This window comes from Ursus maritimus, unplaced genomic scaffold (assembly GCF_017311325.1).
Source record: "Ursus maritimus isolate PB19 unplaced genomic scaffold, ASM1731132v1 scaffold_7, whole genome shotgun sequence".
Lineage (NCBI taxonomy): Eukaryota > Metazoa > Chordata > Mammalia > Carnivora > Ursidae > Ursus > Ursus maritimus.
In genome coordinates, this window is record NW_024426885.1 from 48965444 (window position 1) to 48990400 (window position 24957).

The 24957-nt window shown below is 45.8% G+C and overlaps 1 protein-coding gene across 1 annotated transcript in view; it reads left to right on the plus strand.

The window, feature by feature from the left end:
• The window catches only part of KCNMA1 (potassium calcium-activated channel subfamily M alpha 1), a 250752-nt gene that overhangs the window by 51163 nt on the left and 174632 nt on the right, over positions 1-24957 (plus strand). Inside the window, exons 6-9 of the mRNA XM_040623777.1 lie at positions 2120-2225; positions 3962-4044; positions 7587-7656; positions 13634-13789. Of these exons, the coding sequence (XP_040479711.1) occupies positions 2120-2225; positions 3962-4044; positions 7587-7656; positions 13634-13789 (415 nt within the window). The remainder of the gene's footprint in view (positions 1-2119; positions 2226-3961; positions 4045-7586; positions 7657-13633; positions 13790-24957) is intronic.

Below are 24957 nucleotides of genomic sequence, written 5' to 3' on the forward strand. Positions count from 1 at the left end.
GTCATTACTGTCCCATCAGCTGTCTGGATCGATTCGATCCAGGTGTGTCCACAGTGTCTGGTGTGGAATGATTAGCTGTCTGGTGTGGATTCTTTGCAAGTGCGGGAGTGACAGAGTGGCCAGGCAAGACACAAACGTAAGAGGAAGCAGGGTATAAAGTACTAATAGCAGCTGCAACAACAATTGCCGTTTCTAGAACCCTCAGTGTAGGACTGGTCCCTGTGCTGGTCCCCGTGCATACTATCTCTCCTTTCGTCCACACAGGGAGTCAAAGTACATGCTGTGAACTCCGAGTATTCCATATGAATCTCGCCGAAGAAGTTATTTAACCTCCCCGGGCCTTGGGTTTCACATTCATAAGATAGGGAGATCACCATGGTTTCATTCTACCACTTAGGGAGAATGAAAAGAAATAATCCATGTAAAAAGTATGCAGAGCAGAATCAGGCACACAGTAAGTGCTCAATAAATGTTAGCTGTTATTGTGAAAGGTAAACTATATTAGGTTGATAAGCAACTTAGAAGATAGGTCTTTTTATGTTTGCTGTACAGTTGAGGAAAGAAAGACCTCTCCTTCTGCTCAATGTTGCTGGGATTTTTAAGCTTCGTCTGATCCCCTTTTAGGTAAAAGTTAGTCTGCCACAGGGATAGAGAGTCTGGGGACTTAGGCATGTTGACTTGGGTGGCACTGTCTTCTTCTTTGATGGAAATGGGACAAAGGGAAAAGGGAAAAGGGACAAAGCTTATGAGTTGGCTCCATAGGGGGTTCACTCAATCCTGCTCTGAGATCCCATGGAAGTTGACTTCCCTGTAAGCTTCCTTTTGACATTTGTTTGCAGAATACCAAACTGGGCACCATGTCAGAGCACCAGCATTTTGCTTCTCAGCACTGAATTCTCCAAGTTCTGAAAAGACCAGCCAGGCCACGAGCACAGGAGCAGAACTCACAGATCCAATTCAGTGCTTAGCCTCTCATTACCAGCTGAGGGGCCCGTCCTCTGCAGAGCATTATAGAAGGTTCAAGAGAAGTCGTGTGTGTAGGTTCTGCCCTCGTATTGGTTGGGCATTTCAAGATGAGCACGTGTGTAGCAATTAGAGCTCAACATCTAACCTGCATTCACAGACTGAAGTCAGTTTAGTCAAGAGGCAGAACTGTACCAGGCATTTGCGTCAGGGAGAGACCACCATTTCTTGCATGACCAGGCAGACTTCCCAAGAAGGGCCTGACCATAACGGATCTCAAAGACTGGTGCGATTTGCACAGGCTCTGTTTCTCTCTCACCCACTGCTTTAGGGTTGTTTTGAGGTTTAAATGAGTTAATACTTGTCAAGTGCTTGGAATGGTGTCTGCCACATAGTAAATGCTCGAAAACATTAACAACTTGTACTAAGTACTTAATGAATGTTAGGCAAGCGTTGACTAACCCAGTTCTTGGTACCTAGTAGGTTCAAACCAACTATCGTCTCCCAGCACCTAGCCTGATACCTTATAGAATAGATATCTTTCATCTCTACAGAAGTAATAAATGGATGAATAGGTCAATCAGTGTTTTAATCCTTGTCCTTCAATGGGAAAGGTGTCTGTACAGCTCAGCACTAAGAATGATGAATAGCGTACACATGTATGAGTCAAGAACAGTACCAAGAGTGAGTTAACTCTGTCTGTGGCTGCTCAGAGGTGATGTGTTTTGATCCAGGCCCTGGGGGAAGAGAAGTCCATGTGGCTGAGAAGCAGAGAAGAGACTTTGAGGGAGGAATGGCAGGAGACTCTGCCAGGGGAACCTTTGACTAATCTCTGATGTCACAGCTCAGTCTCTCTATTCATAAAATAGAGACTCCATTCCTAACAAAGTCGAAGACGTTTCGCCTCACAGGTCTCAGACTTTGTAAAGACCACAAGCCTCTTTATTTTACCTTGGTACTGGTTTGGGTTTTCAGTGGCCTGGGGTTTTATTTCTCTTGAGTGTGAGCCTTTTATTTCTGGTAAGAAAGGGGGCTACTTTGCAGGTGAAAGCCTTTTTCTAGGTCTTTCTCTTTGGAAGTCAGAGAGAAAGAAGGTCATGGAAGCAGAAATACCTGAGTCTATTATATTAATGGCTGTTTCTTCTCTCCCTGCCAGCATTTCCCCTAACCTGGAGCTTGAGGCTCTGTTCAAACGACATTTTACTCAGGTGGAATTTTATCAGGGTTCAGTCCTCAATCCACATGATCTTGCAAGAGTGAAGGTAAGAAGGAAGAGGTGACTTCTGCTTTTACTCCATCTGAGAGGGGGATCGACTCTGTGGTGAGGGCATATGCCTCCTAGGATGGCCAAGAGTCCCCTCCACACCCCTAATGAGATAAGTCAAATGCCACCAGCCTTGGCATCACCCTTCCGCTGGTCCCAGAGCTTCATTCCGCTGGCACTTGCTAGACCACTTCCCTCACTTGGGCTAGTCATAAAATGAAAATTATGTTGCCAGTTCCTCCATATCAGCACTCCTCAAGGAAGTAGACCAGTTGTAGGGATTCAGTAGACTCATTTGCAACATAATAATCAAGTAATTCCCATCTTAAATACTTAAGTTGTACTCAGTGTAGCTCTGAAATCTATTATTTACATTGGAAAGGAATATGAAGGATAAAGTATAAATAAAATTCTACCAGGCCGTAAAACATTTTGAGCTTCCCTTTTTTTTTTCTGCCACAAAGACTAAAAGCGCAAACTAAACATGCAGATATCTGATATCATTTGGTAAAGGGCTAATCTTTCATTCCAAAATCTGCTAAGTTAGAATCTTCTTATGAAGCAGACCTGAGGCTTATAAAGGAAAAAGATACAGCAAAGTGGCATCTGCTACTTTGCTCATTTTGTGTAGATTTTGTAAGCACATTCAATATTTGCATGGCAGTGGGTATAGATTAATATTGTGAATCCACTGACATCTAAATGCAAACTGTGGTCACTGCATAATTTAGTAAATAATGTCATTGGCAAACATGAATAAGCAGAAGGATCTGGGTAAATTCTTTGAATATTAAAGAAAACTAGAGACAATTTGTGACATGCCATGGAGGAAACCATGGCCTCCCACCAAAATGCAGGAATGGTCTATTAAGTACAACATATCAAGTGAGACAGATTGCAGACCTGAGCCAGCATGAGAATTCTTACGCTTATAGAGTCTGGTTAATCTTAATATTATCCAGACATGATCCAAGTTATGACTAATGTGAAATCTAATGAGAACTTGGAGAAAATAGTTACTGTTCAAGGACCTAATTTAGATGCAAGTAATTATTAGCATAACGCATCATTCCCTCAAAGGCATAAATCTTATTTTGGCTCGTGTTTAGATAAGTCAGTAGGTTTTGAGGTCATCTGTAACACACCCTTTCATACACATAGATGTGTTGTCTTTCGAATATCTGATTGAATACTAAACAATCCCGAGTTGTTATCTGATTTAGGGCTCTTACTTCCTTCTGTTCCACAGTTAAGATGTGAAAAAGGTCAGATGAAGGACTTTGGAGTTTCAATTTCTGAATCCCCGACTATTCAGCTAACTTGGTAACCTGAGAGAAGGGGTTTAGCTCACCTAACGCCATTTCCCGACTAGAAAAATTAGGATGATGGTGTAGATTCGTTGGTTGGGAAAGGAGGCGGGGGGAGGGGAAATGAAAGGCTTCATTAATTGCTCTTTAAAGAAACCTGGAAAGATTACGTCTAAGTGACTATGCAAAATGAAAAGTGTAATTACCAAGGTACGTGTTGTACCCTCGAACAACAACAAGATGAAATGTTTATACCCTAACAAGAACTTGCAACCTACACTTTTGACAAAAACTATAGTCTCTCAGGATTATTTTTTCTTCCCTTGCAAAGCACCAGATTCCCCAAAAGCTGTCAACAGAGAAAGACGGCAACCAAGCATGGCTATTTATATGTTTGTGTTCTGTGATTTTCCTTTCGGTGTCTTAGATAGAGTCAGCAGATGCGTGCCTCATCCTTGCCAACAAGTACTGCGCTGACCCGGATGCTGAAGACGCCTCCAACATAATGAGGTAACATTGGGGGAAGCCAGGGAAGGCTCTGCGCATGGCACTCTGCGGCCCACTGGCTGCCCTTTTGGGTTCTCTGCAGAGCACCACCTCTGTGGGAACTTCTTTCTCCCATAAGCCACCCTCTACCTTGCCACAAGCATAGGTCCAGGGGGAGCCGAGGCACTGGTGGCTGTGGAGAGCAGTGACACAAGCCATTGTTGACAGGAAGCTTATCCTTGGCAGATGGGAGCCCTGGGGCTCACAACTGGTCTTGGGTGTGAGATGTTTCAGACAGGACTAGGAAAGAGCGATTGAGATGGGTGTAGGCCTGCAGTAAGATACCATTTTCCCTAAGGGGGAGTGGACCTGAAATGACTCCCTAAGGGGGAGTGGGTGATTTTGTCCCCAGAGGACAGTTAGAAATATCTGGAGATGTTCTTGGTTGTCATAACGAGGGGATGCTGCCGCTCACATCCCGGGGGTAGAGGCCAGGGATGCTGTTCAGGATCGTCCAATGCACAGGGCAGTCCCCACAGCAGAGAACTGGCTGGCCGCAAGCAGCAGTAGTGCCAGGCTTGAGAAGCGCCGCGTGTCTGCAGCATGTGGGTGGGTATCCCCCACCAAGCGGGCTCCGCTGATGAGCTCGTTTCAGCCAGTTTCCCAGAATGGAACAGTGTCTTCACTGAAAGCCTTCTCAGTGCTTTTAATACGAAAATGCTCTTCTAAGATAATCTTCTTCAGAGAACTTATCAAACCTATTTGACTCCAGCCCCCCCCCCACACTTTCTTTACGGAACATCTTTGGGTGGGCGGGGGGCACACTCTGGAGAACACCACCCAGTGCCCTCCTGGAAACGGGCAAAACCCATGGAAAGCTATGACCTGGCCTGACCCTGAAGTGGCTGACCCCCACTCCTTATTCTTTTCTCCTTTCAGAAGAACGCTGTTCTGTGACGATGGAATATGCCAAAAAAGATATTTGGCTCCGGAGAGTTAAAGCCCCTTAGGATTCTTCTCCCCTCCTGTGTCCATTGCAGAGTAGTTAAGAGGGCTAGAAGGGAATCATAAGGAGATGCTTCTGGAGAGAAGAGATGAACTAAGAGAAAGCATTTCCCTCCTACTACATTCCCAAGAACTCTTGCCTAATTGTGAGCAGCCATGGTCCAGCCAGACCGCCCGGCCTCTCCCCACAGCTTGGTTTGCTGTGGCCTGGGAATTCACCTGGGGTGAGGGCTTGGGAAGTTGCATCATCACGATGCTCCCATCTCCCTTCCTTTGCTTCCAATCAGTGGCCCCAAGTGACAGGAGGTGAGGGAACTCCTCTGGTGCATTGGGGATGAGCACATCTTTTCCTCGGCATCTGGTCCCTGTGTCTGGCAAGAGACATCTGGCACAGTGTTCTCTTTCCCCCACGCTTTCCTTTGGCAATATGCTTTCGTGCAGTTGATTTAAGGAAGTTGATGCATGGACTCCTGTCTGCATGGGCTTGCCCTCCTGCAGGGAGGTGGTGGAATGGGGACATGCGTCCACACCTGGGTCCACCCCCTAACTAGTCACAGCTGGAAAGTGACTACAACAGCTCAGCGATGGGTGCTTCAGTGACCCTCTCCCTGGACGAGGATTTCCAACCTTTACCACATTTTTGTGTCATTTGAAATGATAGAAACGTAGCCTTTAAGGAACTAGGCTTCCTGATCTCCAGATTTTCAAGCATAAAAAACAAAAGAAGATAAAGTTGAATGTGTGGACCTCCAGAGAAGTTTGGGGCTAGTGCTTTTTTTTTTCTTCCCAAAGTGAATAATTGAAATGAGTAATAGTTTGGAAATGGGCATTTCTCTTAATTGCAATATTTCATTTGAGCGCGGGCTGCAGTAGGGCCAATATGAAGGCATGCAAGTTATCAGGGTGTTTGGCATGATGCCACCGCATAAAAGTTACAGGACAAAGGTAGCATCAGAAATGTAGTGAAGCCGTCCATTAACCGGAATCAGAACTAAGGCCCAAGCAGCAAAAAGAAACGGAGAGTTCAGGGTTAAAAATTGGGCTCTGTCTTTCCCTTATTTGTATAATCCTCCTTTCTCCTTAGTTTAATGAGACCAATCTGCCCGTTTTGAAATTAAAATGTCAAAGATCCATTCGAAATGAGCTAATGCAGAAAACCCACAAGGCTGTGAACTGAATTCCGGGGGTTGACTGAGGCTCGAAGTCCTTGAGTTATACGCAAGAGCCAACACAACACTTTTTCAAAAATAAAATGAATTCCTTCAAGTGCAAAAGCCCAGGGTGAATTTGTGCAGGAGGAGGCTTCTGTTTGATCCATTTCCTAAATTCACATGTTGCAGCTTTTCAGACAAAACTGCTCCCTGCCTGCCTTCTCTCCATTCTTGCACAAAAAAGGAATGAAGCGTGGAGACGTTTCTTGGTGCGAAGTTTGTGGGGGTGATCCTAATAAACGCGCTGGCATTTCTGGTTAGGCTTGGGAGGTGGGCCGTTCTGTGGAATTCCATTCTTTAGCCTTCCTTGTCATAGAAGGAAATGTGCAATGTCACCTCTGACAGAGTCGGTAATGACAAAAACCATAACTTACACGTGGAGAGAGCTTTTAATGATTTCAAAGCATTTCCACATCTGGTCTTTCATTTGCTGCTCATACCAAAGCCTGTGAAATAAATAAAGCAGGTACCATTGCCCCCAGTGTCCAGATGAGGAAACAGTCACAAAGAGCCCAGGGATTTCCTGAAGGTCACCCAGTTCCTTAGTACAAGACCGGGACTGGAATCCAGGTGTTTCTATTCTTCTACTTGTAGCTCAGTGACTGTCTAAGGGAGCAGAAGCGAGGGGTGGGATGGGGGAGGGCAGTGGTTCATAGGGCGTATAGACTGAGGGCAGTTTGCCTGAGTGGTGGAGGGGTGGGGAATGGAATTTTCTACCAGACTGAGGCCCCTGCCAGGCCTTGGTGTTTATTTCCAACCAGCATGAAAGCCATCATTTAGACACTATTATCTATCGAAGGCTGAGTCATTGATCCCGTCGTAAGAGCCCTGCTCAGAGATCATTTTTGTGAGTGGCCGTGTGTGTGTGTGACAATTAGTATCATTTGTCAGTCTGCTTGTTTGATTTGTCATTGTTGTCTCAAGTTGTTAACTTGGAGAAGTGGACTCAGAGCAACAGGCTCGTCCCTAAGGTATGTGAGATTGCAAACCTCCCTTGGCCCCATGGGTTGAGCTTGCCTTATTTAGATGTCTATGGAGGCAGTAAGGCCGTGACCCCTGCTCCGGAGCCCCTACCCTAGTACACACAGGTTCACACGCCGACACCAAGGCACCGCAGGACCGCTCTTTTCTTTTCTGCCCAGGGCACAGTCTGTGGTCATTCTGTTGATTTCTTTTTCACACTGTACAGTGATGGACACAGTTGAACTTGGCCCTGTGCCTGCAAGCCCTTTGCATGGGCCTGGCTGCTGGTCCTGCATTCACTCTGTTTGGGTGCAATCAAATTCGTGTTCCCATCAGACCTCAGGAGTAAGGCAGACCTTGCCTCAGCTTTGGTTCTTTCTTTTTCAGAGTAATCTCCATAAAGAACTACCATCCGAAGATAAGAATCATCACTCAGATGCTGCAGTATCACAACAAGGTAGGACAGCGAGAGCCCCAGCCTGTCCCAGGCTCAGAGACGCACAAGTGCGCCCGGTCTCTTTCCTCTCGCTGTACAGCTGCACGTGCACACACATGCACGTACGTGTGCACACACTGCTGTAATCCAAAGGCCTGGAAAAGGGGTGCTGGGTAAAAACCTCCCCGGGGACTTTCTTCAGTGCAAACACCTTGTTTACTGCTGGTCACTGGAAGGAAGCATCTGTTGGACTCCCAGGGTCTGCATATCCATATAGTCTTAGATCTCATTTCAACAACATCCACTTTTTATGTGCTCCACTCACGTCTTCACAGTATCTCCTGACTCCCTGCTATGTGGTCAGTGCGCTACCTGAGCTCCCTAACCGCCCCCCCCGCCGGGGTATAAGTGAAGGAGTCCTTCCTTGTGGCAGTCCAGGGGTGGACAGTGTCGCAGGCAAGAGATAGGGCTTTTCTACCAGAGACTGGGTGACGTGGCGGAGCAGAGCACGTGCGGGGTGGAGAGTGTGGAACACGACGTTCTCAAATCCAAGAGGTGAACTGGCTTGGTTGAATTCAGGAAGAAAGTTGCTCTCCAGAGATAAAACATAAAGGAATTTTCCTTGTGTTCTCTTTTCCAAGGGAATTGGAAAGAAAACAAACGGTGGAGCCTGTGTTGTTTCCCTTGTGATTACTTCTCAGTCTCTCATTCAAAGACACTGCTCCTTCATGCGGCCTGTCGCTGAACTCCCAGGGAAACAGCTTTGGGGGAGGGAAGGTGGCACCTTTCTCTGTTCGATATGGAACCAGTTATTCCCCGTAATGAGGCTAGGAAACCCCGGGCTGCTCAGTACCTGGAACCAGGTGTCCTGTCTGAACGCAATAGCTCCCTGCTGGGTTATGAGTGAGCGTGTGTCCCATCTTAGAGGCCATATTCCCTACGAAATAGGCAGTCAGGTGACCCAGAGAAGACCCAGTTCTGCCAAATGCACCAGTGCCATGCCATTATTTCTTAATTGCTGGCAAGTGCTGCCCCATTTTGCTGTGTGGAGGCCCATCAGAGGCCCTTGTGGACTGGGGCCTGCTGTCGGCAACTGGCCTACCACTCGGGTCTGCTGCCCACTGCCCAGCCCTCGGCAGGTGGTTCTGCTGCAGTGCGTGTTGCCCTCCAGCCAGTGGGCTTGGTGGTGGGCACCAAGGTCCCATTGTCCTGTTCGTCTCTGGAAAACCCAAGGACACGGAAGAGACAAAGTGAGGATATCAGGGCCCCACGAGCATCAGTCTGGAGAAGTTTCTTGACAGCAGCCCCTGTAGGTGGAGGTGAATTTTATTAGCCAGGCTGTGCCTGGTGACAGCTCCTTAGGCAATAAACTCTTCTTTCATTTATGATTTAAATTTCATTTAGTGTGGGAGTGCTTTAAGCTGTTGTTTAGGTTTTTGGCTGAATTTAGATGGAATAGGGAAATTAATGTTGTATGTTTAGAAAGGGCTGTCAGTTCCTTTTTTTTTTCCCTTCCAATGAGTACTGATGCTGTCTCTTCAAGAAATTCAGGAGGGTTTCAGCTGTGATCTCCGTCAAACTCCAAGTAGCTCAATGGACCCAAGATCTGGATGGAACCTGGTCAGTACTCACATGCCCATAGCAAGCTGAATGTCTTTCACAAACCTTTTCATGGTAATTACTCAGGAACAATGATGAAGGCATCAACCGGCCCATGCCAGTTTGCTGAAAACACATTTTTGTTTAGAACCGCCCCCATTTTGAGGGGTTTCAGAGTCAGGCAAAAATCATGTGTGAGACTTTGCCCCTGTAAGATGAGTAAGGGTACAAGGGATGGAGTGACTTTGGCACAGGGCATTTTTCTCGATCGTTTCATTTCTCTCTTCTAGAGGGAGCAAAAAGTCCACTGGTCATTGTCATTTCATTCCTCATGGAATTGCAAATGAACCCTTGTCACCCTGCCTTTTTTATGCTATTCGTGAGATGCTCCCACCTTCTCTTTAATCTTGTTTTTCTTCCCATTGCCTTACTATATTATTTTTCTTCCTCTCTCTATACTTTCTCTTCACCCATGACTATATGCCCAGAGATCTCCACCCACTAAAACTTGTTTTCTTGAAAGAACCTGGTGTATGTGTGTAAACTTTTGTTACAGTCAACATACTTCAAGTGATAGTTAATTCCGTAATTGGATATGGGACTTAAAATATAAAAAATTCTCAATTCCCTGTGCTCTGATGATGCTGGTATTCCAGGGCCTAGAGGGATGTAGGCAAGCTGCCTACTTTCTCTCGGTGTAAAACTGGTCCTGAGTTTGTCATCACAGTAATCTCAGACATTTGTGGCATATTTTTTGGTTTTAAAGGAGCTTGACATCCATTATCACATTTAGTCCTCATTTGACCATCTGTGCATGCTAGTATCCCAGTGTGACGTCAGACTGGGAGTCTATACTCTCTCAGACAAAGCAGCTCTGGTGGGTACAACTCATGGTCCCTTGGCAGGCAGTGAGCTAAGGACAGAATGACTAACTGTCACCTTCTCTTTAAATAGAGCCACACCGCACTGAACCAACCTGTGGTTCCTCACAGTAGGCCTTTTAGGAGGACTGATGTTCTCTAAAGTGGATCTGATTTCGTGGAGAGAAACACTCAGCCCAGCCATCTCTGAACACAGAAAGAAGATAGTACAGGGCACTCATTTCTGATTTGAGTGTAAATGTCTTGAAGCTTTTCAAGGAAAGAACAGTTTATGATATCTTAGAAAAGTGTCACTTCTGATGACTTAGCTATTAATGGATTTTTTATTTTCCAAACAGATTTCTAGAAAAAGAGGTCTTTGTCTGGGACCTGGAAGCCAAGTCCCAATGGCCCAATGGTGATGCAAGTTCTTTGAGCTTTCTCACTAAAAACCCTTGCATGCTTGGGTAGTAGTGTTAAAGTGTTTTCTCTGAAATGACTTTTGGTCCTTATGGTGGCTTCCTCAAAGTTGTATGTATAGGCAGGGCTGGAACTGGGACTAGAATTGGCCTCTCCTGGTTTCCCAGGAGAGCCTATTTTCACATTTCTTCTTCTTGAGATGAGGAGTGGTCCAGTGGCTGATCAAAGGGAGATCTGGTCCACTACACCAGCTTTATCAGGCCTCATTCTCCAGATCCAGCATTTGCCTCTAGACTCCTGTGCAGTTATGCTGGCATCTTCCACTGGACCCCAATGTCCCTCAAATGAAGGACAGAGTTGCCAGAAACAGAAGATTCGAGTTCCTGGTGAAATTTCTTCTCTTCATCTCATGCACACAGATGTTCCTCCTAGCCTTTGGTACATCCCTCCCTGCTCCCTGCCCCAGAGTTAGGGAAGATATGATGGCCTATAAGAAGAGGCCATATGGAAGCCTGAGAAATGCAACAAACTTGACTTTCCCATGTAATAACATGTAAAATATGTCTAAGGAACTCAAACCAGATTGGGACATGGGGGACCCAAGGCCCAAAAGCCTGGACTTCAAACCTTCAAAAACCTGGCACATGGGGATATGAGAAACTCTCCGGAAAAGGCTTTGTTTGTTTGTTTGCTTGCTTGCTTGAAAGTGCCAAGAAGGGGGCGCCTGGGTGACTCAGTCGTTAAGCGTCTGCCTTCGGCTCAGGGCGTGATCCCGGAGTCCTGGGATCGAGCCCCACATCGGGCTCCTCCGCTGGGAGCCTGCTTCTGTCTCTCCCACTCCCCCTGCTTGTGTTCCCTCTCTTGCTGGCTGTCTCTTTCTCTCTCTGTCAAATAAATAAATAAAATCTTTAAAAAAAAAAATGTAAGTGCCAAGAAGGTTATGTGACCTTCAGATCTCCTTTCACACTCAGTGATTTTCTTGTTCATTACTTAGATCTCATTTCTCCTTACTCTTGGCAGATGACACAAAGGCAAATGAGTATTTCTCCACTGAGACTGGTGTTTCTCTATGGTGCCAATAAAGGAGGAAGGTGGCCTTTGCGAGCCAGTGAAGAGTAGGGAGAGAAAGGGGGTGAAGGGCAAGGCTATCCACTGGAATCAAGCCTATGATGTGAGAAGGTCTCTAATAACTCAGCTTGACAGAAAATACCATCCACTGTGGCCCACACACCAAACTTTTTAAACCATGCTCTCATTAGGGAGGATACAGTCTTCTCTCCCAGGACTCACTGCTGGCTTAGGACTTATGAGACTGTCCCAGGACTTTGCAAGAAGGAATTTCACAAGAGTGGTATTTCTGAAAGCAAAGCAAGGAGCCATTAGACTTGCTGTTTGTTTCCATAATGGTGTCTTCCATCTCTTCTAGTAAGCACAACTGTAGTGTATTATCCTGACAGGGAAGGAAAGCCTTCTGGGTGCTCCTGGTGTTTGCTTGTACCTGGAGAGAAATAGCCATTTCAGGGCCATAAAGTCTTGGCATCCGCGGTGGCTTAGCAGGGCTCTCCGCTTCAACCTCAAATGCAAAGCAAACGGTCTTTCTGTTATGACTTGGAAAAACACTTATGCGTTTTTGGGACAAAGACCTTGCATTTTGGGAGGTAGCTTTCTCCATTTATTAGACAAATTACATCCTTAGAAAGTTCCTTTATAAAAGAAGCCAAAAAACTGCTTTCTTGTAACGTATACCAGTCAGTCCTAATTCTGGCCCCTGGAACAAAGCGAGACAAGCCTAATCTCTCTTCATTACAGCAGCACCTGAGGTATTCAGAGGTAACCATCCTGTCTCTGTGAGGGCGTGGCCCTTCTTCAGGCCAAACACTGCTGGCTCTCTTTAACTGTTTCTCAGAAGATGTTTTCCAGAACCCCCACCTCTCCTTGTGCTTGTCATTTTTTCTGGAAGTTATTCAATTTATCAGTTTCCCTCTTTAAATCTGACTATTACAACTGGATCAAGTACTCTGGAACCAGCCTGACCAGTTCACAACAGAATGAAACATTCGTTTCCCTTGATCTGGAGACCATTTCTAACAAGCAAGCATTGGTTTTCTTTGTAATCTGTCACATGGTTGGCCGCTTTTTGGGGTTTGAGTTACCCACACACTTAAGTTTTTTTTTCTTCTTTCCCCTCAGCTCTACTGCCAAGTTAGGTCTTCTCATTTTGAATTTATACAATTCATTTTTTTTTTCACCTAAAATGCTGTGCTTGACATTAAAGCCTTTAAAATCTTTCCTGGTTGGTTTTCTGCCCATTTTCCCAACGCAGGAGAAGTTTTTGAATCTTGATTCCTTCATCCAACGTGTGATCTCTGACTCTCTGCTTCATGCCACTTAAAACTAATCAGATGAGCATGTGTCTGGGTCCTTATCTTGGGGTGTGACCTAACTGTTGAATAGGATCAGTCCATCTGCAAGGGATTGTAATATGTCCACACTGTGAATTGCCTGATGATTTAGGTCAGTGCTTCTCAAAGTGTGGTCCCCAGATCAGCAGCTCAGCAGCCCCTCGAACTTACTAGAAATGCAAATTCTCCAGCTTCACCCCGCACCCTACTAGATCAGAAACTCTGAAGAAGGGGCCGGCGATATGTGTATCAACCCACCAGGGGCTTCTGAGGCCCACTCAGGCTTGGGGGCCACTGACCTGGAGTTTTGGAGATACAGATAGAAAAGGATTCTAAAACACACAGGCGTCTGCCAGTCTGCGTCTGTTTGAGGAGCCAGTTTATGCACACCCTAGCCAGACATCCTAGTAGCGTGGGCCGATGTGTCTGTGACAAGAGGAAATTCCCTCTGGACTCTGCTTAGCCACATGGCAAACCCAAGGGGAAGACCTGGGTTTGGGAGGCACAGGAGCGATGTTCTGGACAGACCATTGAAGACTGAAGTCTGCTGAATAGGAGAGTCGAATGAAACAGCAAACAGCAGGCTCAGGCGAGGGAAAGAAAGGATGAGTCTGAATGCCTCCGAGCAGTCGGGCAGTGCGGCATTTCCCAGAGGAGATCTGCAACAATTGAACATTTAGCAACCTACGGTCTCATACCTTGCTTTTGCTTCCACAGGCCCATCTGCTAAACATCCCGAGCTGGAATTGGAAAGAGGGGGATGATGCAATCTGCCTCGCAGAGCTGAAGCTGGGGTTCATAGCCCAGAGCTGCCTGGCTCAAGGCCTCTCCACCATGCTCGCCAACCTCTTCTCCATGAGGTCATTCATAAAGGTAACGTCTTGTCCTATTAGAGCCCATTAGCCCCGGATTCAGTTTGTCGTGGGGTTGAGTAGAGAGCACAGCTTAAACTCAAAACAGATCGACGAGCTTTAACCACTTTGGTTAAGGAGAAATTCCTTGTTACAGATTTGGGCACGAGGCCAACTTCTTTCAAAATTATGTTTTTATTTTTATTTGGCACATCCACGGCCATTAAATGATTGTTCAAAGCACAATCCTCTCTTTTTTTTAGATAAACCACATGTTTATCTATCAACAAAGCCTCCGCTGTTAAAACAAAAATATGATTTATATACATTCCATATGGCACCAGAGCGCCTAAAGAAAAGAATTATCATTTTGCTTTTTTACATCAAGTGGCTGGTGGACCTCTCACTGTGCGGATAAATGCAGACCATGTGTTTGTGCTGAAGCCCAAACCCCAACAACATAATTCATTTATTTATTTCTGCACAATCAAGGAGGCCAGCAGGGCTGACATGCCATGGTTATTTGAATGGAGAGTGAAACGAGGGACCAATCCCTCAGCAGCGGCGCCCCGGACGCCGTGAGACAGGCAGCCTGGGTCTGCTCGTCTCCTCGTCAGCCGGCTCACCCCACAGAGCTGACTGCACAGCCACCCCAGCGTCTCCGGCGTTGCCCCTGCCTGCTGCACCAACCCAGGCAACGAAAGACCCCACTCTGTCCTCACAGGCCAGGCCGGGACATTTGCCAGGCCAGGCCCGTTTCCGGGACATTGGGTTAAGAGAGCTTTTGGAGCGCATTGGGTAATGATAACACCAGTCCTCATCCTTGGATTGTTCCTAGCCTAGACCGTCAAGGAGGCAGACCAGGACGGTAAAACCTGCCCACTTTGGGCCTTTCTGGCTTGGCACTGGTGGCCCTTAGCTCAGTATCTGGGCTTCCATTCCCCTTCCTGCATGAGTAGTGATGGAGGTGGGAAATTCATGAGTTACCAGGAGGTCCCACAAGGGGTACCAGAAGCTCTGGCATCCAAGGAGTGAGACCTCCAGCCCTTGGCTGCCATTACTGCTGTGTGTGGCACTGGTGGCCCGTTGTTTGGGGGAGTCGGGGCGATGGCCCTGGAGGCAGTGGGAAGGATGGGTGGGAAGAGTGGGGCTACAGGCGATGGACCGACTCCATGCGCATGCACACTCTGGGCATCCCCAGCCTTGTGATTAGAGCGGGGCTTTTCTCTAGGTCCTTACCCTCTGTACCCACCTAATTTACGTTACTTAGGCAACTCATAGATAATAATCCTTTAAGTAAAAGGACAAATTGTTTTGGAGTCCATCACTTTAGCAAAGGATGCCTTGATCGAAAAATTCCTTCAGCTCACTGTGTACCCAAAGACCTCAACTCCACAGAACTCCAGGCTCAGACCCAGCTCACAAATAAGGACATGGTGTGTGTGTGTGTGTGTGTGTGTGTGTGTGTGTGTGTGTGTTTAATGGCTTCTTTAATCCAGGCTGCTGTTCCCCTGCCTGGATGAAACTGAATGCAGGCAAAATGGAGTTGGCAGGGGGGGTGGTCTGTGTGGCTGGACTGAGAGGCGTGCCCCAAAGCCAGATGTAGCCTTGTGTCTCCCACGGCTCTTGTGTTCAACACAAGGAACCCAGACCCCAGGATAAAAGACTGTCACCAAGAGAGCTCTTCTGGCTCGTTCAACCAAGCTCTGGTGGTTTCCTCCAGCAGGGAGTTACCCACAGGCCCAGGCATGAGGTCTGAGACCTGGGCTCAGCTTCCCTGTGTTGATGTAACACGGTCTTGGCAGGGCCCTACCGCACATGGGGCACTTGACATGCGTATGTTTTGATTTTGTGGTGCCTGCATGGAAACTGGAGCTGCCTGTCAAGAAAATTAATAAAATGGATGTGACGCTGATTCCTCAGTGTTATTACCAGCAGGGAGAAAGAACTTCTGTCCAACTTTCCTCAGGACCCTGAAGGGCCTCACCTCTGGAGCCAAGGACGTCCCCTTCAGCCCAACGAATCCCACTGCCAAGTTCCTATTTAGGCAGAGCCTGTGGCAGAGGCCTGGCTGGGCCCTGGTGTAACTGAAAACACATTTCCCTCCTAGGGTTGTGTTACTGTGTTATTTCTGCCCGGGGCCAGCTCCTCCGTGTTCAGAGGTAGCTCTCTGAACATGGCCTCTTGACATTCAGGTGGTCTTTGTGTTGGAATTTGCGAAGGCACATGACCTGGAAATAGCAAGGTTTCCCTGCATCTATTGTTTTCATTTAAAGTAAGGACAGCCTGAAGCATGTGTTCCCCATTCTGTGGCGTCATCCTGGTGCACTGACCCTCCAGATCCCCGATCCTTGTCTCTTTCAGGTCAGAATAAACGCCCTGAGGATGCTCTCCTTGGCATGTTTTATATATTATCTCCCATTCCAGAGGTCACAAAACCTACACTTATTTTTATTGGGTGGGGGGCAGACGTAAAAGGGAATCTAGAAATGGATGATTGTAGACAGAAATTGCTTCCTTCCCCAGTGTCCCCCATGTCCTCTGGCAGAGAATTCATTAGCACTTCCACAGGGACAGGTGGGCCTTGAGGATGGAGGGAGGTGGGATGAGGCTTTGGCAGATTTCATCCCTTGAGAACACTTAGCGTTTCAGGAAGCCGGAGGTGGAGTGTGCGCTCAGCCTCTCCCTTGCCCGGGGCAGGTACAATGTCTGTGTCTTGGTTCACAGAATACATTGCCCTCTGTATATATATCGTAGGCAGAAGCACAGTGGCTGCCCACCGGCCCTTTAGTATCCATGAGACCAAAAACCAAGGCTGCAAGTGAGGATAACAAAGCTCAGCAAGAGACAGGGGCTCCTTGTATGCGGGGTTCCAAAGGCCCCAGCCCAGTGGTACCAGGAAAATACGGGGAGCACTTGTGTATCCCCTGAGCAATATCACTTTCAAAGTCCCTTACCCTAGGGCCTCATCGCCCCCTTAAAGCCTACCTCCCATGTTGACTATGTCATCTCTGAATTGATCTAAACTTTGGGAGCATCCAGATTTTTAGCCCACATCTTTGAAGCTAACGAATTCAAGTGTGCTAACTACTGTTAAAGACTTTTTCCTGGCCCTTCCTATTTAATTTGCTCCATTTAACCTTCAAGGCATGCCCTCTGCAGTTTCTGGTGTGCAGGGGTTTGTTTAACAAATCCATGCTAACCCGATAGCCAGTAACTCCATGAAAGAGGCGCAGGTTGGCCACTCAGGGGTCCTTGGACCCCGCAGCCCATTGCTAAGGGCAGGCTAAACATTTTCTCCAGCAGCACCCAGTTTTTGCCCCGAGTTCCTCTAAGGAGGGAAGGTGATCGTCCTGTTTCCTGTGACGTGTCTGTGTCTACACGATCAGCCAGGTCTGGAATATCCTGTGTCTTTACCGCTATCTGATCTCCTACCACCCACCTGTCAGGTTCAAGTGAGAATCTTCCTGAGATCTTCTGTAAAGACCAAGACAATGAACTGATTTATTTAGCCTATCTGCCGTTGCCTCGCCCCTGAGTCCCTGAATAAGTGGCCACACTTATCCTCCACTTGGCTTCCTCCCTTGGATGTATTTTAAGATCCACTGATTTTTTTTTTCTTCTTCTTGATTTTAGCGTGTAATACTTAAGTTTCTCTTCAGCATATGTGGTTTCAAGTTGGGGCTTGACCTGCCACCTTATGAATTGTGCTATTATTCTTACTAGGATTAGCTGTCCTTGGACATGATAAATTGTGTGTGTGGGTGTTGTGTATAATTTAGAGAGTGATTAACTCTTAACATTTCTTCCCAGTCTGTACTGAGTCTTCAAAATTTAGCAGATTTAAATTATTCTCAGGATTGCTGACTATTTTAACACACACACGCACACATCCTGGAACATGGCATGGACTCCATAATTATTTCTTTTGGGGGAAATGTTACTTGATATTGATCACAACAAGGTCTTCTCTGTCACCTTTTCTATTTCTGAGTGAAGAAGGCATAGGAAAATCAGGTCTGTGTTATTCAGAGTGTATCTTGGCTGAGGTGGACGTTGCTGGACATGAAAACTATTTGTTCATTATTGATATTACCGCATTACGATGAACTTTCAGCAATACCTCGTCATAGCACTACTCGTAGGCAAGGGAATCATTTTAATATCTTTATTTTGGGTTATGTTTATGTGCCTCTGTGTGTTTTTTATATGCATGTATAAAAACAATATGGTTTAGGAGCTGGGAATATAAATCAAGACTCTAATAACAGCTGAGCTACCCTGGGTTCTAAATCTGTGCCAAGTCCTGTGCTAAGTGCTTTATAGACATCAGTCATTTAGTTCTCACAGTGACTGTACCCATCACGGGCACCACTATTATACCCACTTTCCAGTGGCAGACGCTGTGGGTTATGAGAAGTTCAGCAACCTCCATGAGGACAGAACGCCTGGACAAGCAAACTGGTTCCAGGTCTTTGAGTACACCAGGAGGAAATATGGCAGGGGATGCCTGGGTGGCGCAGTCAGTTAAGTGTCTGCCTTCGGCTCAGGTCATGATCCCAGGGTCCTGGGACTGAGCCCTGGGTCAGGCTCCCTGCTCAGCTGGGAGTCTGCTTCTCCCTCTCCCTCTGCCCCTCCCCCTCCTCATTTTTTTCCCTCTCTCTCTCTCTCAAATAAATTAATAAATAAAATATTTTAAGGGCGCCTGGGTGGATCAGTCGTTAAGCGTCTGCCTTTGGTGCAGGTCATGATCCCAGGGTCCTGGGATCAAGTCCCGCATCGGGCTCCATGCTCCGCGGGGAGCCTGCTTCTCCCTCTCCCACTCCCTCTGCTTGTGTTCCCTCTCTTGCTGTCTCTCTCTCTGTCAAATAAATAAATAAAATCTTTTAAATATATTTTAAAATATGAGGAACTACAGTAAATGGTAAGGGGGAAGCTTAGCTAGTGCCAGCATCTTAGCTTTCTGTAGTTTAGAGACATGGTTGCTTTGATAGAGATTCCCTGGGCACCTACTGTATGCCAGACAGGGTGCTGAGCACACTGTTGTCCTCATGGCTAGGAGGCACTCATAAGCTTCAGGAAGCTTCTGTTATGACTGGGATGTATGGGCACACTTTTGCAAGATGCATTCTCTGAGTCTTGTTGGCCTTTCTCTCTGGCCAGCTCTGTAAGGGCAGAAATCACTGCATCAAGACATGTGAACCTAGGCTGGGATGAGTCAGGGTCGGGAAATGACCCAGGCTTTCCAGAAGGAAGTGACATTACTTGCTGCTGTATTTGGGGGGTAAAGCTAAGTGGCTTCAGTAGGGGCTTCTGGGAGAAAATAGACAGTTCTTATTGGCTGATGGGTATAAACTCTGCAGACCTGAGGTGTTCATCCAGGGGAGGGAGACACACTAGAAAAGGGCTCAACCCTGTGTGGAGTGGGAGGGAGGTGGGTGACGGGATTTCTGAAAGGGGGCCAGGGCTGCAACTGAGAAGGCTGAGGTCAAGGTGGCTTTCTACTTCTGGGAGGGGATGCTGATGGTGTCAGAGTAGAGGGTTTCTCTGGCAAAGTAAATCCACAGAGTGTAAGTTAGATAGTGAGAGGCAGCTGCAGCCTATTGCATACCCATGGGTGATGTCATTCTGATCACAAATGGTGTCGTGAGAGTGGACTTCTGCAGATATGCTCACCAGTGGAGAGCAGCTCCCAATACAAATACACTCACTTGCCATAATCTTATTTATTCTTATAAGTCCTAGATAGATAGATTCCCAAGTTTATATCTCCATCCAGAACCTCTCTCCGAAGCCAGTAGCATCTATCTAACGGCTGCTCAACATCTCTATTTGAGTGTCTCATCTCATCTGAGGCCCGACATATCAAGAATTGAATTCCTGTTCTTTGTCCGGAAACCTGGTTTCCTCCCATTGCACTACTGGTGATGCCATTCTTCCCATTGCTCAAACTAAAATATTTGGACCATCCCTAGCTTCTTTCTTTTTCTCACGCACCACCACGTTCAATCCAGCAGGAAATCCTCTCGGTTTGACTTTCCAAATATGGCTAGGATCTGAGTGCTTCCTTACCACTTCCTCTCTTCCTGTCAGATCCAAACCACCATCGTCTGTCTCCTCGAGCATTACACCAGTCCCCTAACTGGCCTGCCTGCTCTGCTTTTATCCCTTTCCCACTCCAGTCTCTCCTCAGTAAAGCATCCAGAACAATCCTTTGCAAGCATGAACCAGATCCTGTCACCCCTCTGCATAAACATCTCCATGGCATCCTATCTCAGCAGAATAAAGTCTTTACAAAGGTCTATAGGTCCTAAGCAATCCTCACTGGCCTCATCTCGTAAGTGCTCTTCTATTCCTTGCTGTTAGCCACACCCCCTTTGGCTAGTCTTCGGGGTTCCACACGTGCTATTCCTTTGGCTGAAACACTTTTCCCGTAGTAGCTTTATCATTTCCCTCTATCAGATCCTCTGTGTCTTTGCTTAGTGTTCATTTCTCAGTGAAGCCCTTCTCTTCAACATTAGAATTGCGTTTTTGAAAGGGCTTAAAAACAAATTTTTATTTGAAGTATGATATACAAACATTAAAGTGTGCATGTACTAAATGGGCGGCTTATTAAATATTTGCAAGCTCAGAACTCCCTTTTAACCGGGACCCAGATGAAGAAGCCATACGTTATCAGTACCTCAGGAACCCGTTTACTTAAATATCAGTGTATGTGTGGGGCTGTTTCTGGGCTCTCTTGGGGAGAACTGACATCTTCACAGTGTTGAGTTCTCCAGTCTAATGTGGCATATCTCTAATAAAGGGATGCTTTGCTGTTCAGCAGTTTTCCTGGCAAATGCAGGAGAATCAAGAAGAAGCAGCTAAGCTCGTACATTTCTGTGGGGCTTCCCAGGGTCCCTACTGGGAGGAGATGTCCCACTTCACCACATTCTCCAGCAAGGATTTAAAGGTTCTCCTTGACTTCATGGGGTGAAGGAAGTTTCCACAGGTAAACACATCAGAATAACATTTTCAAGATTTACATCACTCTCCGCTCCACAACTCCTGTGTCTATGTCCTTAGCTATGTTCCCGGCTTTGTTTTCTCAACATGGCTTCGTGGCCTTGTTTATCGCCTCCTTTCCCTGAGACAGTGTCAGCACTGTGAAGCCTGGGGCTCCTTGCTGAATGCCCAGTGCCTGGAGCAGCACTCAATCCACAGTAGGTCCTCAATATAAATGTCTGTTGGATAAATAAATGAATAAGTTGGCCCCAGCCTCGCCTGGTCAGCCTTTACCACACAGACAGCTGGGTGGGGCCAGGACCATAGTTACAATCTGGGGTGATTTTGATGCTGAAAACTTCTTCCATTGCTACTGTAGGTAGTTCTTTTGCCAAATTAAAGAGCTTGGGCTCCACGTGGAAACTTGAAATACAGATCTTGGCAAGGATGCATGGTGGCTGGTTACATTTGGTTATAAACCGTTTCGACTGCCAGAAAATCCAGTCAGTGTGTTACTTAAATTCACAAATCAAAATAAACACCCATGCATTGAAATGAATTTGCTAAGTCTCAGTATCCCATTTGGGTCAACATCATTGTGCATCTTCTTTTTACCTCCGTGACTCTCATCAGGTCAGCGGCCCTCCCTGCCTCCCCCAACGCCATTCACCCTGCTCCAGATGACGAACGCCCACCTGAAAGAGCAACTTGCCTGAAAATGATTTCAAATGAAGAGAGAATTAATCCATGAACTATTAACAGGGATTCCGTTCCCCTCTGGCCCTGGTAATTTCTAGAACATTGAATTAAAGAGTTCTTAGACCTTTACAAATTCTCAAGGCAAACATTATTAGCAAAGAGAAGCCCATATAGCATGTTAGAAGATTGCCAGAAAATGTCAATGGAATTTCTGAATAAAATAAAAGAGGCTTAAGCTCCCCCTCCCCATTTTCTCCCCTTTTCCCTCCCTTCCTCCCCCTAACATGATTAGAAAGTCATTTCATGTGTCTTATATGTTTGGTCAATCAAGGGCAAACGTACATGATTGATGGTGACAGGGAACACATTTAACTCATTACTCTTTACTTTGCAGCAAAATGATTTGTGTAAACTGTCTGCCTAGCATTAAAGGTAAAACAAACTTAGAAACCCCAAAATGTTAAATTTTTGTCTAATATTTTCCTTTTGGTTTTATAGCCGTAATCACATATGGATTCTTTTATTTGGCTCTTGGCACAGACTGAACAAAAGGGGAAGGCAGCACCGAAAAATTACATAAAGAACACTCAGAGCCATAGAAGCTGCAGTGGCCAGGACTTACCATGAACACCGGGAGGAGCTGCCACTCACCCCGGCCCTTATCAGCTGGCAGGATATTGTCAATAATGTGAAATAAGGCCCTCCAGACCAAGTTGCAAACATCAAAACTCTCTCTTTTGGAGATTATCAGCCTTTAATTAATTGCACGCATTTCTGACTACACATGGGCCTTCACAGGCTGCGTCCTCCTGGCCTCCCCCACTTTCAGTGTTCTAATTACAGGTGCCGCCCACTGTTGGTGATTTTTCAAGCAAAAGTCTCAAAATGCTATTAAACCATGAGGAATAAATCTCCGATTCCTTTGTTAAATCTTTTTGTAATCATTGCCCTCAAGTGATTCCAAGTATAAATCGATGCCCAGAACAAGGAGGAGGAACCTAGCATTTTGAGGCAGTTGCTCAACATATCTAGGGAATGCAAAGCTTAGAGCCACCATTGATTTGATACAGTGGGTATTTCGTCAAGAACTTTAAGATTATAATAGTATCCTAAGTTTGCATAGCACTGTATAGTTTATAAGATATACATTTTTACTTAAATTATTTTTTGCTTGACCAGATACGCAAGCATTTCAGTGGATATCATTTGGCAAATGTGCCTGATGCGAAGGAGCTGGTATTGCGGACCCTCCCTCGTGTATAGAGGAGGAAGAAGTAGGGAAAGGGGAAACAGGAGGAGGACTGACTTCTAGTTGTGCAGCTGGATGGAAAATGGTAGAACAAGGGCCAGAACTCCACTAGATCATTGGGTTCTCAGCTCGGTGCTTTCTCTGCTATTACACATTGCTTCCCTGAGAGAAATGTCTTGATAGAGACATTGCTTGGTTTTGTATTCAAATCAATACCTTCTAAGAACAGAAATCACTTTGCAGTATTTGTAAAAGTAGCACCCTCAGTTTCCCCAACCATGCCAATCTACATGATATAAAAATGAAGATTTTTTCAAAGGTAGGAAATACCTAGGTCTGCCCCATTCCCTCCGTGGTGCTTTGGTCTTTTTCAGACCAAGGCAGTACTGTCCTCCCTAGACCTTAATGCCTTGTTATGTGAGAGATTTTGTAGCCCAAGTGCTGTGGCGGAGCGGGGGAGGGAGAGGATGACTGGTTTGTTGAGGGAGGAGCTAGTGGGTCAGCGTGCAGTGTGGTGATTTCCAGCACAGAGGTGGTTATCAGTAAAGAGGGCATGAGGTCCGGAAGGGTTAAAAGTGCTGACAAGAGGAAGAAAGCAAAATTTCTAAGGGGGAAAAAGTATAGTTAATCTTAACCTTCAAAGGCTCCTTCTGATCAAAGTAAAAGTATTTAAATAAGTCAAACCATTTGGGCACAGGGGTGGGGCTCTGAATGGATGTCCTCGAGATTGGTACGTAAATCCACCTGCATTTATCCAGCCTTTCTTCTGGCCAATTTCCATTACAGGAAAATGGTTATTAAAGTACGTGGTCCCGCTAAGATTTAGAAGTAATTTTAATTGTCCAGCTATCTTGTTCTTTAATTTTATCCTTTAGATTAACTTACAGTAAATTACAGTGTGTGTGTATGTGTGTGTACACAGCTCTATACATTTGAACACATATCTTGAGTCATGCCACCACTACCAGAATCAGGTTATAGAACAGTTTCAATATTCCCCAAATTCCCTCCCCATACCCCTAACTCCTGACAATCATCGATCTGTTCTCTGTCACTATCGTTATGTCATTTTGAATGTGTTGTGAATAGAATCATACAGGATGTAACCATTTGAGACTGGTGTTTTCCATTCAATATAATTCCCTTGATTCATCCAGGTTATTGTATCAACATTTGATTCTTCTTTTTCTGAATAGCATGGCATTTTCTAGATGAGCCACAGTTTGCTTATCCATTCATTCCTTTATCTTTTTATTTTTTACATTTTTAAGTGGGGTCCATGCATGGAGCCCAACATGGGGCTTGAACTCATGACCCTGAGATCAAGACCTGAGCTGAGATCTAGAGTTGGACGCTTTACTGACTGAGCCGCCCAGGTGCCCCTGTTTATCCATTCATTCCTTTAATGGCATTTAGGTTGCTTCCAGTTTGGAGAGATGATGAATAGAGTTGACCTAAGCATTTGTGTAGAAGTTTGGGTGGGCATGAAGTTTCAGTTTCTCTAGAGGAAATCCCTAGAAGTGGGATTGTTGGATTAGAGGGTAAGCATGTTTACCTTTAAAAGAAATTGCCAAAGGGTTTTCCAGAATGGTTGTACCCTTTGTCATTCCTACCAGCCCTGTGTGAGAGTTCCTGTTTCTCTGCATCCTTGTCTGCACTTGGTATTATCAGTATTTTTATTTTAGCCATTCTAGTGGGTGTGTGGGGTATCTCGTTGTGGTTTTAATATGTATTTCCCTAATGACTAATGATGTTGAACATCTCTTCATCTGCTAATTTGTCATCTGTCTGTCCTTTTTGGTCAAGTCTTTGGCCCATGTTTAAAAACAGGCTTTATTTTTTTAAGCAGTTTTATGTTTCTAGGAAAATTAAGTAGAAGTACAGAGATTTCCTATATATCCCCTGCCCCACACATGCATCCCCCATTACTGACATCTCCCACCAGAAATTGTACATTTGTTACAACTGATGAACCTTCCTCCTCACTGATCCCTGGCTAACATGGATGTTTTGTGTGTCTCCATAGTTTTGCCTTTTCCAGAGTGTTACATAGTTGGAATCATATAGTATATAACCTTTTCTGATTGGCCTCTTTCACTTAGTAATATGCTTTTGACATTCTTATATGGCTTTTCATGGCTTAATAGCTCATTTCTTGTTAGTGCTGAATAATATTCCATTGTTTGGATGTACCATAATTTATTCATCCATTCACCTATCTAAGGACATCTTGGTTGCTTCCAAGTTTTGGCAATTAT